Source organism: Heteronotia binoei, chromosome 21 (genome assembly GCF_032191835.1).
Source record: "Heteronotia binoei isolate CCM8104 ecotype False Entrance Well chromosome 21, APGP_CSIRO_Hbin_v1, whole genome shotgun sequence".
Lineage (NCBI taxonomy): Eukaryota > Metazoa > Chordata > Lepidosauria > Squamata > Gekkonidae > Heteronotia > Heteronotia binoei.
Genome location: NC_083243.1, coordinates 116982200 through 117000519, shown reverse-complemented (window position 1 = coordinate 117000519; position 18320 = coordinate 116982200). Strand labels below are relative to the sequence as shown.

The 18320-nt window shown below is 42.8% G+C and overlaps 1 protein-coding gene across 9 annotated transcripts in view; it reads left to right on the top strand.

The window, feature by feature from the left end:
• ANO1 (anoctamin 1) overlaps nucleotides 1–12766 on the top strand; it is a 256871-nt gene extending 244105 nt beyond the window's left edge. For all 9 annotated transcript variants that reach the window (XM_060262257.1, XM_060262253.1, XM_060262256.1 and 6 more), the window contains 2 exons: nucleotides 7033–7138; nucleotides 12083–12766. In XM_060262257.1, coding sequence (XP_060118240.1) covers nucleotides 7033–7138; nucleotides 12083–12343 — 367 coding nt within the window. In that variant the 3' untranslated portion in view covers nucleotides 12344–12766. The remainder of the gene's footprint in view (nucleotides 1–7032; nucleotides 7139–12082) is intronic.
• The last annotated feature ends 5554 nt before the right edge of the window (nucleotides 12767–18320 follow it).

Sequence of the window (18320 nt, the reverse complement as noted above, 5' to 3'; positions counted from 1 at the left end):
AACCAGTTTGGTGGTGTTTGGCCCCATTCTTGGAATATCTACATCATCCAGAAGCATCACAAGTGTGTCAGCTATCGCCAGTGCACCCATATTTCCCAGAAGTGGTGCAAGCATGTTGGTGACACACTTGCATCATGAATGCATTGGGGATGGGGCTTTATGCCACCTGAAAGTGGTGTGCCAAACACACAAGCCAAACCAAGCAGAAAACCTTGATGAGTGTTCAAGGGAAGGCACCTTCTTTGAACCTTGGCTCGTGAACTCTGAATTGGACAAAGTCCAACCTGGACTTTGGTTTGGGTTCAGGTTCGTGCCCATTCCTAACTACAAGCATTTATCAGTCCAATTCTTCAAGTCTTTCTATCACTGCTAAGCAGACTTTGTTTAACCCTAGCAGCAATAAATATGTCACGAAGAAATCCAGGTTGACAATTTTCTTGTCCTTTCTCTGGCTTCAAGAGCTGAGATCAGAGTCAAATTGAAGCCACCTCACCATAGCTATGAGCAGGACTTTTTCTTTGTTGCAAGAACTCCTTTGCATATTAGGCTACACCCCCTGATGTAGCCAATCCTTCAAGAGCTTACATGACTCCTCACAGGGCCTACGTCAGGAGGGTGTAGCCTAATATGCAAAGGAGTTCCTGCTGCAAAAAAAACCACCACTGGCTATGAGGAAGTCAGATATGGTGAGAGGCAGCCTAAATGTGATAGCTGCGGCCCAAACTGTGGTGGAAATTTGCTTCATAACTGCCCCTATGAGGTTATGCACATAGGTGCTCCAAAAAGAGCACACAGGAGAACAGTTTGGAAGCATTCAATAGAAGGTTTAAAAGCTTGAACCCAAATTGGGGCTCCATATAATAGCTAAGCCATGACTTTTACTTCATAGACTTGTTTAAATATTTAATTGTTTTATACTTAATATTGTTTAAATTTTATGTTTGATTAAATTGTTGGAAGCCGCCCTGAGCCATTCGTGGGAAGGGCGGGATATAAATCTCAAATAAATAAAATAAATAAATAAATAAGGCTGAGGGAATGTAATCTCCACCAAGGGGGGAAAAAGAACATCTGAATAGCTGAAGGATTTATTCTGGTACCAGCTGAAGCTCCTTGCAGTGCAGGATCCAAGAAAGAGATTAATGGAAGATCAAATAATTGAATGAGTGAATTTGTTCAAGAGATTTGTTCAACAACCACTCCAAGGGGCAAACAATCATCATCTTTCATATCTTTCAAAAATCTTTCATCATCTTTCAAAAATCATCATCTTTCATATTTTTATAGTTGACATGGAAGGATGCAGGCTTAAAATATTCAGCAAATAATTTTAAAGTTTGATGTATACCAGCTGCAAAGCATGAAAGTAAGACAGTGCTGCTGTCTGCATATAAAAGAAAAGAAATTTAGGGGAAATACATAAAAAGAACATAAAAGGAAACTATTTAACGAACAGAATATTCCCTTGTATACTTCATGTTGTAATTTTTGAGAGATTATTTAATCAAGAAGAAAGGTATAAGTTTGAATACAATGTTTGTATTGAAAGCTGTGCCCTGATCTGGATAGCCCAGGATAGCCCAGTCTCGTCAGATCTTGGAAGCAGGGGTGTGCAGGAAACAGAAATTTTGGGATTCCACACACACACACACACAAGATTTGGGTCTTTTGGACCCAAAAAATATCGGCATTTTCTGATATTCCCATCGGTATGGTGTTGGATTAGGTAAATATCTGGGAAACCCAAATTTATTCAACTCCATTATACCCTATGGGGACTGTCCCCATCTCTCTCTCTCTCTCTTTTTCCACATACATACAGGGGTCGTTTTGTAGAAAAATAGGTAGTGGAGCTCATTAGCCCAAAATCACATAAGAAGTGAAGAAAGGGTGGCGTGGACTTCTCTGGGGTGTGGCAAAACTCCTGGTGGCTGGCTGGCTGCCCACTCTCCTAATCCAGGGATTGTTATGCAGCTGCACCTACTATGTCCTGACTGACTCATCAACACCCAGCCCAAATCCCTAGACCCAGAAGCCCAAAATTCAGGGAGTGCATTCCTTCCATGATGTAAGTACCCACCTAAGAGGGTAAAAAGAGGCAAAGGGATAAAGCTTTGCTGTGTGCCTGGCAGTTTGCTGCCTGTCTCTGATTGGTCAGCTGTGGAGCTCTGTGTTCTGAAGTGAAAATCAGTTAACAGAAACTACAGACAGTTGAACAGGTGTCTTGACTGACTCATCAATGTCCAGCCCAAACCCCTGGACCTAGAAACCCAAAATTCAGGGAGTATATTCCTTCCATGGTTGGCTGGTTGATGGTTGGCTGGGAAGGAGATAGGGTTGCTAATTCCTGGGAGGTGGAGAGATGGATTTGAGAAGTGGAGCATGGAGCAGGTGGGGTTTGAGGAGGGATGTGACCTCAGGAAGGTACAATGCCATAGACTCCACACTCCAAACCAGCCACTTCCCACTGGGGAAGTATTGTTGCCACTCTCCAGGTGTTTTTTTTTCTATTATTTGTTTATTTCGAAATATCGCTATTACGCAAGAAATATGAAGTTTTTTTAAAAAAAATGGCCGTGCGGGCACTTTTGGGAAGCGCCGCGAATGGCTGATGATTGGCCAAGGGGGTGGATGGGGTGGGAGGACGGAAAGGCAGAGGGTGCCGCCCACAAAGCAGTCGATGCGGGGTGGATCCGCAGGTGGATGGATTTCCCACAGGAAACTCCGTGGAGTGGATCCGGTGTGGATCCGCAGGTTTTCAAAAACTCCGGAAGCATGTGGATCAAGATACTCCGGCGTGAAACCCCTGAAGCCCCGGAGCAAACCGCAACGCCGGAGCAACAAGTGCGAAATCCAGGAAAAGATCCGGAGGTAAATGGGATGCCACGCCGGAGAAAACGCACTGACCTTTTACTGGCACGACCACCCTCCTCACGCCGGCGGATCTGCAGGGATTTCGCACCAGAAGCGCTGGCGCAGCCAAAAGAGCCGGCAACTTCCATCGCGAAACCAGCTCAAACGGAAACCGCCAAGAGGCAGGAAAACGTTTGAGCGGGTTTCGCGACGGAAGTAGCCGGCTCTTTTGGCTGCGCCGGCGCTTCTGGTGCGAAATCCCTGCAGATCCGCCGGCGTGAGGAGGGTGGTCGCGCCAGTAAAAGGTCAGTGCGAAAACGCCCAATATAAGCCAGTAGCTCTGGTTGCCACTGGTCAAGCTACTATCAACTCTAAAATTCAGAGATCAAAGCTGTACTTTCTAACTGTACTTTTATTCCTCCATCCACATTTATAAGCCTCTATCATATTCCACTTAGTTTTCCTGACTCTAAACTAAAAGGCCCCAAATGCACTCTAAACATCTAGCTAACCAGAAAAGTTGTAATCTTGCATACAGATATTTGTGAATGAGTACCACTTAATTTCTAGAGGGACTTCATTCTGAGACAATATGCATAGAAATTCCCTTTTTCTTTTTTCACATAACTGCTACTCAAATAATGACAAGTTCAGCAAAACACTAGCGTCTAAGTGAGGCAGACATCAGCTATGCATTGCAGATGTAGCAGAAAAGCTATAGCCAATTCTCAATTGTATGAGACCCAGTTTGGTGTAGTGGTTAAGTGTGTGGACTCCTGTCTGGGAGAACCGGGTTTGATTCCCCACACTTCTACTTGCTGCTTGAAAGGGCAGCTGCTATAAGAGCTCTCTCAGCCCCACCTACCTCACAGGGTGTCTGTTGTGGGAGGGGGTGGTGGTAAAGGAGATTGTGACCACTCTGAGACTCTGAGATTCAGAGTATAGGGTGGGATATAAATCCAATATAAATATAAATCCGATATGTGTGTAGAAAAAGATAGAACACAGTGACTGATAATGGCATTTCCAGAGATACAACATGTGTACTCACAGAGTACCCTCTGCAATCCAAAAGTGTTTCTGGGGGTTTGGGGGGGGGGGCTGCAGCAGGAGAGGGTAAGTGAAAAAATTGTACTCCCCAGACAGAAATTGTTCTATCAGTGGAAATACTTCTGTGGATCTAAAGCAATGTCTCCAGCACAAATAGTAGCTGCTTCTCCTTAGGAACAGGAGACACAGCTGCAGCAGAAGGGAAACACAAATGTCTGTTTATTGTATGTTTCCATAAAGGTAACAGCACTAAGCACATTCAAAATACATTTATAATGCATCCTATATGGGCTTAGACTGGAATCCCTGGCCCCCTGGCAATTCCCTTGATGACCTGGTTGAGGCCTGGCAAAACCGGCTATCCAGGGCTATCAACGAGATTGCACCTTGACACCCTCTGCGCCCTCGTGTGAAGCTGGCTCCATGGTACACCTTGGAGCTACGACAGCTGAAACAAGGGCTCAGACGACTAGAGAGGAAGTGGCGGCATACTCGTGACGAAGCGATGAGAACATCCTATACAACGTTTATGAGGTCATGAGATGGCAGTCAAGGCCGCAAAGAAAAATTACTTTGCAGCCAGGATTGCGTCTGCAAATTCGCACCCGGCACAATTGCTTAGAATAATTGGAAATCTTATTACACTGCCTCAAGACAGATCAAACGTGAGAGAATTAGAAATAGGCTGTGAGGCTTTTGCGAAATTTTTTGCAGATAAGATCACGTCGCTCCGCCAGGACCTACTTATCACACTGGATACAGTATATGAACTTGAGGCTCCGTGCCTGTCTTCTGATTTAGTTCTGGATCACTTCAACTCACTTAGCCTGGAGGAAGTTGACGGAATTCTCTCTACTGCACGCCCAACAACTTGTGATTTGGACCCTTGCCCCTCCTGGCTGATTAAATCCTGCCAGAAGGAGCTTAGATGTCCTTTATGGGACATCATAAATAGATCCCTCGTGGAGGGGCGTTTTCCAACACCCTTGAAAGAGGCTATGGTCCGCCCCCTCCTGAAAAAAAGTACAGCAGACCCGGCCGAATTGGCAAATTATCAACCGGTCTCTAATTTACCGTTTTTAGGTAAAATTATTGAGAGGGCAGTGGTGTTGCAGTTGCAGGGTTTTCTGGAGGACGCTTCCATCCTAGACCCTTGCCAGTCTGGCTTTCATCTGGGTCATGGGATGGAGATAGTGCTGGTTGCCTTGGTAGATGACCTCCAGTGACATCTGGATCGAGATGGCGTGGCGGTGCTGATGTTATTAGATCTGTTGGCTGTGCTCGATACGGTCAACCATCAGTTACTGACCCGTTGCCTCGCCGACGTAGGGGTTAGGGGGTCGGCCCTATAATGGCTTTCCTCCTTCCTCAAGGGATGGGGACAAAGGGTGGCAATCGGGAGTGAGCTATCCCAAAGGCACACACTAGATTGTGGGGTGCCGCAGGGAGCAGTCCTCTCCCTGATGTTATTCAACATCTATATGCGCCCCCTTGCCCAGATTGCCCGGAGGTATGGGCTTGGGTGTCATCAATATGCAAATGACACTCAGCTCTATCTGCTAATGGACAGCCGGCCTGACTGCATCCCAGGGAACCTTGACCTAGCTTTCCAGTCCGTGGCAACTTGGCTTAGGCTGAGTGGGCTGAAGTTGAACCCAACGAAGACAGAGGTCCTTTGCATGGGTCGCGGCGCTCTGGGGAGGGAAATTCCTCTCCCAGTGTTTGACGGTGTACCGCTGAAAGCGGCGCACCGAGTCAAGAGCTTGGGGGTCCTACTGGAGCCTTCATTATCAATGGAGGCCCAGATAGTGGCCACTGCCAAGTTGGTGTTTTTTCATCTGAAGCGGGCACAGCAGTTTGCCCCTTTCCTAGAGTGCCAGGACCTAGCAACAGTGATTCATGCAACGGTCACCTCAAGATTGGATTACTGTAATGCCCTCTACATGGGGCTGCCTCTGTGCTGAACCCAGAAGCTGCAGCTGGTGCAGAACGCAGCGGCTAGGTTGTTATTAAAGCTCCCAAAGTGGAAGCACATACGGCTGGGCCTGCGCGGACTGCACTGGCTGCCAGTTATATACCGGGTTCGTTACAAAGTGCTGGTTATTACCTTTAAATCCCTATATGGCCGAGGACCTGTCTACCTAAGGGACCGTCTCTCCCCATATGAACCCCAGAGAGCACTGAGGTCAGCGGGGAAGAACCAGCTGACTATCCCCGGGCCAAAGGAGGCAAAACTCCAAAATACTCATACACGGGCCTTCTCTATTGCAGCACCACACCTTTGGAACCAGCTCCCAGAAGAAGTGCGGGCCCTGTGGAGCCTTGAACAGTTCCGCAGGGCCTGCAAGACCATCCTTTTTAAGATGGCCTTTGCCGATTGAATGATCCATGGATTCGCTTAAAGTGATTTGCCATCTTATTTGCTGATAGAATAGCACCAGAAATGTTGATTTTTAACTTATAACTAGAATGTTTTAAGATTGATGTTGTTTTTAATACCCATTGTATAACTTATTGTATGAACTGCTGTTAGCCTCCCTGAACCTGCTTCGGCGGGGAGGGCGAGATATAAATAAAATGTTATTATTATTATATTATTATTAATAATGCCACATAGCATTGCACTCTTAATTTGGGGACATTTTCAAATACTCTTTAAAGGGATTTGATAGAGATATTTTAAAACATATAATGGAGATATCTATACAGATACCTGATTTTAAAGATGTTGATCTATATTTTGTGTCTTGACTCCATGACTGCTCTCAGTTAGATCTTATGCTCTGCACAAGACTGGGCTTTTATATTCAAGAACAGACTGTGATCACAAATGCTCTCAATTTCCAAGAGGCTTACAGTTGAAATATAAGCAGAGACAACAGGTGGATATTACAGGGACACAAGAAAACAAGACAATACTAGTCAACATGTTGTCAATGAATTCAACTTGCCAGCTGCCTGGCTATTGTCAGACTTTTTGTTTTCTCTTAACCAGAATGGCAATTAATTGTAAGACTACTTTTCAAATTTCACCAAAGCCATAGGCTTTCGAGTGTTCTGTTGATTTAGCGTGGAGTCATGGATCCCAGCTGGAACTTACTGAATCTCAATTATGTCTTATTTTTTTAGATACAAAGATTACCGAGAGCCCCCGTGGTCTGAAAATAAATATGAAATTGCAAAGGATTTCTGGGCTGTGCTAGCAGCAAGATTAGCATTTGTAATAGTGTTCCAGGTAAAGTATGACTGAAGTCCAATCATTGTTAATAACTGCAAACTCAGTGAGATTCAGAGAAACTAAATGGCATATTACAAGTTACTGTACCAGAGTAGTTAACAGAATAAACTGTGAAAAGGGAAAGTCCTTGTTCATCTCACAAATGTCCATAGGCTGCAGCATGATGATACAAGAAATATACACCTGCCATCACTCATCTCTCTTTCTTCCACCTTCCTGGTAGCATTTAATGTAGCACAGAATATGATACACTGTATATTCCTGTATCCCAAAACCAATAGCCACACCATGAAACTGTGATTTACCTGAACTGAGTATCTGAATACAGGCTATTCCACTAGCTAGGGTTAGGATCTGAAATCATGTTAATCACAATTAATCTTAACTGTGGCTTGGCATGACATACTGATGTGGAGATCCTGGCTGAATTCTGGCTTATTCCATAGCTCTGCTTTTACATTCAGCTTAACTACAAAATGAAGACAATGAATTGGCATTAAGCAACCCAAGATTTGCAAACTGAATCCTGATTTGATAATAACTATAGTTAAAATAAGCCAGCAAGAGTAGCCAAATGCAAGCACAATGATATCATATTGTATGTTGTTTTGCACTAGATGTTACCAGGAAGAAGAAACAAGGAGCCCAAAAGCAGTTGCAGCATATATATTCTCTTATAATGCTACTGTTTCTCAGAGTTAGACACCCATCTAAAAATGATGACACAGTCATATTGGCCTCATTACAGAATGGTGTAGATTACTGAAATACTGCATGATGTGACCTGCCTTCATATTTATAAAGTACTATATAAATGAACAGTGTTATTTGCTTATATGTTATTACAAATGGGATTTCCCAACATAAGAGAAGCCATGTTGGATCAGGCCAATGGCCCATCCTGTCCAACACTCTGTGTCACACAATGGCCAAAAAAATATATATATATATACACACACACACACATATATATTCACACTGTGGCTAATAGCCACTGATGGACCTCTGCTCCATATTTTTATCTAACCCCCTCTTGAAGCTGGCTATGCTTGTAGCCGCCACCACCTCCTGTGGCAGTGAATTCCACATGTTAATCACCCTTTGGGTGAAGAAGTACTTCCTTTTATCCATTTTAACCCGACTGCTCAGCGATTTCATCGAATGCCCACGAGTTCTTGTATTGTGAGAAAGGGAGAAAAGTACTTCTTTCTCTACTATCTCCATCCCATGCATTATCTTGTAAACCTCTATCATGTCAGAAGAGCCAGTTTGGTGTAGTGGTTAAGTGTGCGGACTCTTATCTGGGAGAACCGGGTTTGATTCCGCACTACTCCACTTGCACCTGCTAGCATGGCCTTGGGTCTGCCATAGCTCTGGCAGAGGTTGTCCTTAAAAGGGAAGCTGCTGTGAGAGCCCTCTCCAGTCCCACCCACCTCACAGGGTGTCTGTTGTGGGGGAGGAAGTAAAGGAGATTGTGAGCCGCTCTGAGACTCTTCGGAGTGGAGGGCGAGATATAAATCCAATATCATCTTCTTCTTCTTCATCCCGCAGTTTCTCCAAGCTAAAGAGCCCCAAGCGTTTTAACCTTTCTTCATAGGGAAAGTGTTCCAACCCTTTAATCATTCAAGTTTCCCTTTTCTGGACTTTTTCTAATGCTATAATATCCTTTTTGAGGTGTGGTGACCTGACTGCTCAGCAATTTCATCGAATGCCCACGAGTTCTTGTATTGTGAGAAAGGGAGAAAAGTACTTCTTTCTCTATGGGCATTTTCGCACTTAGCGTTTGCTACCGGTATTCCGCGGAGGAAATATGTCCGGATCATTTTCCTCGTTTTCGCACATTGCCTCTTTTGCGCAGTCGCTTTCCATGAAGCCCCGGCTCAAATCGTTTTCGCACTAGCATCGACTTGAGTTCGATGCCCTGTCAATCATTTTTTTTTTAAGCGCAAGTCTGGTTGCGTTACTACGTAACGACGTAACAACGTAACAATGAGCGGTCACAGCTGTTCCTTCCCCTTCTTTTCGTGGGCAAACCACATCACGTATGCTGCTTCTGCTTATGGATTGGCTGCAGCTGTAGCATCCTCCACAGCCCTTTATGTATTGACAGAAGCATTCACAGTGGAGAATCTGGATAACGAGACTATGGCATGTCTTTATTCCAGAGTGGAGGTTTTGCTTTTGTGTCTGTATGTCGGACGCCAACTGATTAATGCATATGCAAGGAGTCTCACTTCCATGAGAAGCCTCCAGCACTAGATTTCCCCCCCCCCAACACTTATGTCCGCAGGGATCGACCCTGATTCCGTAGTTCCGTATGACCAAATTCCGAAGTTGCAAAATATCGCAATAACGCTGACAGCCTGAAGAGAGAGAGAGAAATCAAGGGGTAATCGAGAGAGAGAGAGAGGGTGTTTGTGTGTGTGTGTGTGGCAGCTTCTTCCCTTCCCAGCCTCGCTCCCTCCCGGCCTTTCCACAAGACGCGCCTGTTGAATACATGTGAAGGTTGGGCTTGGAGAACCCTCTTTGGCTCCCCTTTCCCCATCCCGGTCTCAGAGTCGTCATGGGAGGGAGGTATAAAATTTCAAGGCAGAGGAGTAGAGAGAGGCAGTGTGTGCTGTGAGCCAGAAATTAGCGATTAGGAGCTGTGCAGCAGGAGCGGCAGCGGAGCCCAGGTGAGCGAGCAGGGGGCCAGGGTCCGCCTCGAGCTGCGCGACCCTGTAAAACTACAGGAACAGCATAAAACTACAGGAACAGTGAAGTGGCAATTGAGGCTAATCCAGGGGGGGGCGGGTTTATTATTTGTTTATTTCGAAATATCGTTATTACACAAGAAATATGAAGTTTTTTTAAAAAATGGCCGTGCGAGCACTTTTGGGAAGCGCCGCGAACAGCTGATGATTGGCCAAGGGGGTGGATGGAGTGGGAGGACAGAAAGGCAGAGGGTGCCGCCCACAAAGCAGTCGATGTGGGGTGGATGGATTTCCCACAGCAAACTCCGTGGAGTGGATCCGGTGTGGATCCGCAGGTTTTCGGAAACTCCGGAAGCATGTGGATCAAGATACTCCGGGGTGAAACCCCTGAAGCCCTGGAGCAAACGGCAGCCGCGGAGCAACATGTGCGAAATCCAGGAAAAGATCCGGAGGTAAATGGGATGCCACCCCGGAGTAAACGCTAGTGCGAAAACGACCTACTTTTTCCATCCCATGCATTATCTTGTAAATCTCTATCATGTCATCCCGCAGTCGACGTTTCTCCAAGCTAAGGAGCCCCAAGTGTTTTAACCTTTCTTCATAGGGAAAGTGTTCCAACCCTTTAATCATTCTAGTTGCCCTTTTCTGGACTTTTTCCAATGCTATCATATCCTTTTTGAGGTGTGGTGACCAGAATTGCACATAGTATTCCAAATGAGACCGCACCATCGATTTATACCGGGGCATTATGATACTGGCTGATTTGTTTTCAATTCCCTTCCTAATAATTCCCAGCATGGCGTTGGTCTTTTTTATTGCAATCGCACACTGTCTTGACATTTTCAGTGAGTTATCTACCACGACCCCAAGATCTCTCTCTTGGTCAGTCTCTGCCAGTAAACACCCCATCAACAGCTGGGATTTTTTGCCCCAATGTGCATTACTTTGCACTTGGCCACATTGAACCTCATCTGCCACGTTGACGCCCACTCACCCAGCCTCAACAGATCCCTTTGGAGTGTCTCACAATCCTCTCTGGTTTTCACCACCCTGAACAATTTAGTGTTGTCTGCAAACTTGACCACTTCACTGCTTACTCCCAACTCCAAATCATTTATTGAGAGCCAGTTTGGTGTAGTGGATAAGTGCGCGGACACTTATCTGGGAGAACCGGGTTTGATTCCCCACTCCCCCACTTGCACCTGCTGAGATGGCCTTGGGTCAGCCATAGCTTTCATAGAAGCTGTCCTTAAAAGGGCAGCTGCTATGAAAGCCTCTCAGCCCCACCTACCTCACAGGGTGTTTGTTGGGGGGGGGGAGGTAGAGGAGATTGTGACCGCTCTGAGATTCAGAGTACAGGGTGGGATATAAATCCAAATCCAAAATCATTTATGAACAACTTAAAGAGCATGGGACCCAGTACTGAGCCCTGCGGCACTCCACTGCTTACCGTCCTCCACAGCGAAGACTGCCCATTTATACTTACCCTCTGCTTCCTATTAATTAGCCAGTTTTTGATCCACAAGAGGACCTGTCCACCACCACCAGTTGAGATTGCACTATTCCTTTCAAACCTATGTCATCAATTTGAGCATTTACAAATTAAGGAAACAATTCAGTGAGAGAATATTTGAACCCATTTACACTGAAGATCTTTTTCTTCTTGGAGATTATGTCCTGTGCAAGAAATGATATCTGAATAGTGACATAAATTTTCTGCCACAGGAGCGAGAATCAGGCAGATGTATCTTGTATAAGTTTCCGATGTGCTGGATCCAGGCTGAGGGAAAAAATGTCATTCAGTACATATTACTGCTTGGTTTTTGTTTACTTTTTTGGAATAAATATCCATTACAAAAAAAAATTGCACATAAAGCAGAGAATAATCCAAATTCCTTCTTCTGTTTTGGGCAAGTATCTGTGAACTATAGCCAAGAATAACTAGTTTTGAAAAACATCCTTTGAAAAACTGCAATTGTATACATTAGGCAGAGATATAACTATCATAGAAGTATCTGAAAAACTTATATATCAGTCCTAATCTTGGTAGTAATTCCCATTGATTTGAGTGGAGTTTACTTCGAAGCAAATATATTTACAAACACAAGCACTTTTTAAGTCTCATTGACTTCAGTAGAACAACTAATGAAGTAAAATGGATTTTCACGTTTTATTAAGGCTGCATCATGTCTTTAGATTTGACTTGGCTAACATTTTGTCATTACTGTTTCCATCCCATTTTTCTCAGAACTTGGTTATGTTTATGAGCGACTTCGTGGACTGGATTATTCCAGACATTCCCAAGGACATTAGTCAGCAGATCCATAAAGAGAAAGTTCTTATGGTGGAAGTCTTCATGAAGGAAGAACAAGGGAAGCTGCAGTTGCTAGAAACCTGGAGAGACAAAGACAAAAAGAAAAGTGAAAACTGTAATAACCACAGCCCCAGGCCATCAATAAGCCATAGGGGGAGTGTGTCTTCCTGTCATTCATGCCATGTTGATGTGTAGAAGAGGAAGCTGTTTTACACTGGGGCATTCCATTCATAAACAAGCCATAACTTAAAGGATAGGACTTGATTCTTAATCAGCCTGGTGCATGTTTAAGCATATGCAACCATTTTGCTTATATCTATGTGAGAAATAATGTTCTTACATGGACAAAGGACCATATTCTGTTTTTGACAATTTTTTTTGCACAACAAGTAATGCAGGGAATTTTTTACATATTATCTAAATATATATATTTCATGGTTAGCTTCTAACTATCGCTGATTTAATTTTTTTTTAAGCAGGTAGGTTTCAGTAGGCTGTTCTCTGAGAATTTTATTTTAGCTTATTTATTGAGAAACAACCGAAGGGAAACATCAAAGTGCAAGTATTTTGAAAATTTGCTTCCCATTCCTGAGAATTTGTCTGGGAGCCTTATAACCAGTAAAACCAAATAAACATGTAGTTGAGCATGTTTCTTTGCAAAACTTTGGCATAAAAACTTTGGACTTGAATCTAAAGACATTGTGAGAGGAGAAGTCCTGTTGAATTTCCTGGGCTTTCTATTCTGAATACTCTGATTTTTTTCATAAGAAAATCAATGGCAAGATGGGTTTATTTCTTACTTTATCGGAATCTTCAGTTATTGGTATGATTCCTCACCTCAGCTGCACTTCATAATTACAAAAAATGGTCAGAGCAAGATTGTTATGACTTTATTACTGCTGCTCAGAGCAGTTCACTTAAATAGATTTAATTTCTTTTACATAAGAAATGAAGAATTTGTGGAAGGGCATTTAGTTAATGCAGAGCATCTAGTGCACATTCCAGAGGGGGTCCAGAGGACAAGATGGAATATTAGCAACAGCACAACTTCCCCAAGCACCGAAGGGCCTTTTTAAAAAGTGCCCTGAACTAAAGCACACATAGAGCTACTTGAAATGTGCACTGCCCACCACAAACAAGAACACCTTGTTGCCGAAGAATATACTGAATAACCTTATTTCTTAAGCATCTATGTTCAGATGTCATTCCTGGTCAGTATAGCCAGGTAGCCTGTGCTTTCAGATTCCATAATATTCTTATAGTTTTGGTTACTAAAGGTCTCAATTTCTTTCCTTTCAGTAGTTAGAATCCCAAAACCCTGTTGCCTCTTAACACCACTTTAACATTGTTCCTTTATAACCTCTCTGCCCCTTTCCATTCTTAGTTATTTTTCTTGTCCTATTCCACACCAAAATGATGAAATTGGTACTTTCCTAGTGAGCACTTGGGCTTTTTAAAGGAAAAACTGCATAAAGGAATATTGGTAGTAGTTTATACACTTATTAATGGTGGGCAGAGAGTGAAGAGGCTGTTTCTCATAGTACTAAATTAGGTCACCAGTCAAACTGATCAGCATTAGAATGGGGGGGGGGGAGGAAATTAATTATTAATTCAGGGGCAGATTGGAAGGAGAAAACAGCCCCCCCCCGCAAAAGGACCTTGGGCCCCATCCCTCAGGGAGGGAAGGAACAAGAGACAGCCCACCACCTTCCCCATTGGCCAGACGCCTTTCCACATTGGGCTTGGGTAAGTCTGGTGCCACCTCCCCTGCACATGACTCAGGCAGCCCGGGCTCTGCTTCTCCAGGTTGTATTCTGCCTCCCTCTGGGTTGCAAGCGGCTTGGGCAGCCCAGATGCCATCTACCCTCTTCAAGGTTCAAGAGAAATATATGCCACCTCTCCCATGTGGGCCCTTCTGTCACTTGGCTGGCGCAGCCCATGGCAGGGAAATTGATCCAGTGGCAGACGTCCTGGTAGACATTATGGTCAATAGGCCCCTGGATTAATTTACAGAATTCACTACCACAAAATGTAGTGGTGGCCACTAGCTTAGATGACTTTTTAGAAGAGGTAGACATATTAATGGAAGATGTCTACTAACAGATATTGGGCATGGCAACAAAATGGAACCTCCCCCTTCAAATGGTAGGTTTGGGGACATATAGTGCAGGAAGACTTTTGTATTTATGCTCTAATCGTAGGCTCCCTGTGACAATACTGGTGAACACAAGATACTAGTCTAGATGATGTCAGTCTGATTTATCAGGATTAAGCTGACATGCTAAGCAATTGATTCATATTCATCTTTTGCAAAAGCAATTCAACAATTCATGTAAGAAGGAAGGAATTGTATTACCTATTTTTATAATTTCACTTGGATTAGATTTAAAATTAGAAGTATTCAGTGCAATTAGGAACAGCTAAAAATTGTACAGCTGGGTTCCTAGGTCCGTCACCAGGGACTGGGCTTCCCAGGCAAATGCCCAAATTATTGCTAATGAAAAATTTATCTGTATGGGCTTCTGGTTGATTCTGGCTTTGCCTTCATGTTTCTCTTCAAGCTTGCTAGAGCTAAAAACTCTATACTGGAAGAATAGCTGAGAGAAACTGAGAGGCAGGTGATAATCTCTGTCAACTCAAAAGGCAACAGTACGAAATAAGGGAAAGACAGACAAGTGAATTAAGGAAGGAGAGTTCATAGCAGAAAAGAATGGCTATAAGGAGACTACAGCAAAGGCTATGGCGCAGTGGTACCTTTAGTAAATACTTTAAAGATTCTGGTATAGAGGGTCCTTAGAGAGACTTTAATTGTGTGTGGGGTTTTAATACCAGTAGTAACAGTAATGTTCTCTCACAAAGTCTTGGTTGGGGAGGGAAGTGATAAGATGTCCCCAGTACTGAACTACTTTGAGTTCTATATTTCACCTCACAATGACTTTTTCTCTTGAATTTTCTAGTTCCTTTTCTGCTTCATTGCATTTTTGGCTTATTCATCACCATACCCATTACACCATTCCTTTTCCTTTCTTTAGATTTCCTATTCAGGGATAACTGTATTCCACAGACTCCATTATTGGTACCTGATGTGCCCACTATGTTTACACTATGTTTTAGCACTGAACATTTTGGATCTTGTCTTGAGAGCTTCTAGCAATAGTAAAATATCCCACTCTACCCGTACAATCCTAAACAAAATTATACCCTGCCAAGCCCATTGACTTCTTCAATGGACTTACAAGGGTATAACTTCACTTAGGATTGTACTGTGATTTTTAAAGGTTTTTTTTTTCTGTGACCCATGAGATATCAAGTAACTTTTAGTAATATTGCAAACTTACTGCAGCAGCACATGATTGCACATAATTACTTAGCTGTGGACCGTGTTCAAGCAGTCAGGAGCCAATCCCTGTCAAGGAAAGCCTTCATAGATCTCAGGGCCAGTTTTTACTTTGCATATGATACTTGGTATAGATGGCCTAGTTCAAAATACTTAATGCCTTCAGGTACAAAGGGCAAGTACATGTAAAACTGGTGCATGGCCCTTCAAAATAATAGGAGGCAGCTGCTGGTAGAGGATGGAGGCCTTACTTATGAGAAAGTTTAAAGGACTCACATAGAATTTTATACATACATGCCCCTTAACTTTAGTAGTAGTAAGCATTTACATGGTATTTGCCAGTGTTCAAAGCTTTTCATATATACTGTATTGAGGAAAGTATATGCACCCAGGTACAAAACAGAAGGGGACAATTGATCCTCGAGTGAAGGAACTTGTGAAATCAGCTTAGGTTACATACTCCCCCTTGCTCTTTCCATGAACTTGACAGTAAATAGCATCCAGGTAGCCAAAGAAAATGACAACATTCCTTCCAATATTAACTCTAGGAAAAGTAACCTAGATCTTGATCTCAAGTCTTAGACCGTTTGTGCCAAGAGCCCAGTCATATCTAGTGTCATGTACCGTGCTAAAGACAGGAGTTACTAATTGATGCACAAATGTGGTGTGAGAACTGTAATGATTCAGGTGGACGCCTAGAATTGATATGGCAGGCCTAAACTAATAACCTTCTTTGTAAAGTATATATTATCTTTTCTTTCTAAAATGATGTCAAACCTTCCACTTTTGGCATTTACTTAAGTTTTTATATGTCCTTGCAGCTATTGCTGCTTTGTTAGCCACCTTACGTCTGAGAGGTTAAGGCAGCATATATATGTAAAATACATTGATATGTACAATCTAAAATCTTCTAAAAACACTTGGGGCAGGTGTGTGTTCCTGGCAGTGTACTACCTCCATGTCCCCACCATCCTCTATGCCAGGGGTGGCCAACGGTAGCTCTCCAGATGTTTTTTTGCCTACAACTCCCATCAGCCCCAACCAGCATGGCCAATAACTGGGGCTGATGGGAGTTGTAGGCAAAAAACATCTGGAGAGTTACCATTGGCCACCCCTGCTCTATGCAGCTGCAACCTGGGCAAAAACCCATTGCTGCAGTCAAATGCTAATATATTCAATGTATTTTTAGTTTAGGGTCTGCCTAGTATCGAATACTGAATTATCAATGTGTTATGTAAGTTGCAAAATATAAGTTCATTTTGATAGAAAGTGAAACAAAACTGCATTCACAATCTGCCACATCTGGCAAGTCAACCTGCTGTGTGGTTTGTTAGCAAACCAAATGGCCCAGACAGATGTGTTTTAATATTAGTGGTTCTTTTTGTGCAAAACAATTTAAAATGAAACCAGAATCATTACATAGTTGTATATTGATTAATTTCCATACAAAGTTTCTGATTAATTCAATTTTACTATGATTTGCCAAAAAATCTCTTTATGCAGAAGTGAATTATGTTAACCAAATATTGTCCAGATACATTTAAAATCTAACCAAAGATTGTTCTTAATAAAGGGCTTGTTTTTATTTATAACTGCTTTTATATTTGAGTTTCAAGAAATGTCACTTTAAAAAAAACTACTTAGAAGTCTTTCACTGTGATTATAGTCAGCCTCATCTGCCTTTCCAGGTATGGGATTCACAGAAACCAATAAAGATTTGTTCTTATGTGACTTGATCCACAATTGTCTTGGGCAGTGACGGGGGTCTTGCACATGTAGGACAGCATGTGTATGTAAACTGACAATGGATCCTGTTACCGAGCTAAATGCAAGCTATCGGTATAAATAAGAGGAGTTGGGTGGATGGACATCTGCTTGCAGATATATTCTGCCCCAAAACAATGTAGAGTGTGGATTAAAGTCCATATTCCTACTGCATCTCCATACAGATGGGAATGCGTGTCCATATGTTATTTGGGAGACTGCATGAAGTATTTTGTTATATTACTAGTTGCACACAACATCTAGAGTCAAAGCATTTTGGATTGGGCTATGTGATCTGTGCAATTATTCTGTTGTTGCCAGTAAAGTTCAATAAGCTTTTGATGTGAATAAGAACTCACCTAAATTTTTACCCAGGTTCTATACTACAGGTTATACCAGACACAACATTCCCAACCCAAAATCTTTACATATAGCAATGTACACAACTGGCTAGTGCTTTCAGCTTTGTTGGTGGTTATCATCACTTGTTGAGTTAGGAAGTGGTATGTGGGTAACAGTTCTAGCAGTCCCCAACAAGTGATCAGCATTTTAGGAGTTGAGAGGTCCGACTGACTGTCTGATTGGTGACACATTCACAGCACTAGAGCTGGATGCATTTCCCTCCATGCATAGGTGAGGCCACCTTCAGAGGATGAAATGCAAAGAAGTCTCTTTACATGCACAGACTGCGTTTTAGACTGGAAGGGGGAATTAAGAGCTGGGGAGAGGGAAGAGAGGAGGTGACAACTTCATTTTCAGAAGCAAAAATTAATCCCTTTGAAAATTGCATCTTTCCCCCCCTCTAGTTACTTTACATTAATAAAAAATGCATCATGAAATAGTATACATCAAGTTATCTCAATTGAAAAGAAGATGGATGTTACCAAATATATAGTACAAATCATGCTTTTTCAACTTGCAATTTTAAAATGGGGCAAATGACTAGATTTATTTACATACTCTGAAAGCAAATAATAGGGCATAAAGAAATTGTAAAGAATTATCTAAAAATATTGTTGGCCAAAAACATTCCTGTAAATATTAAGACTATATACTCAAATGTTCATTATT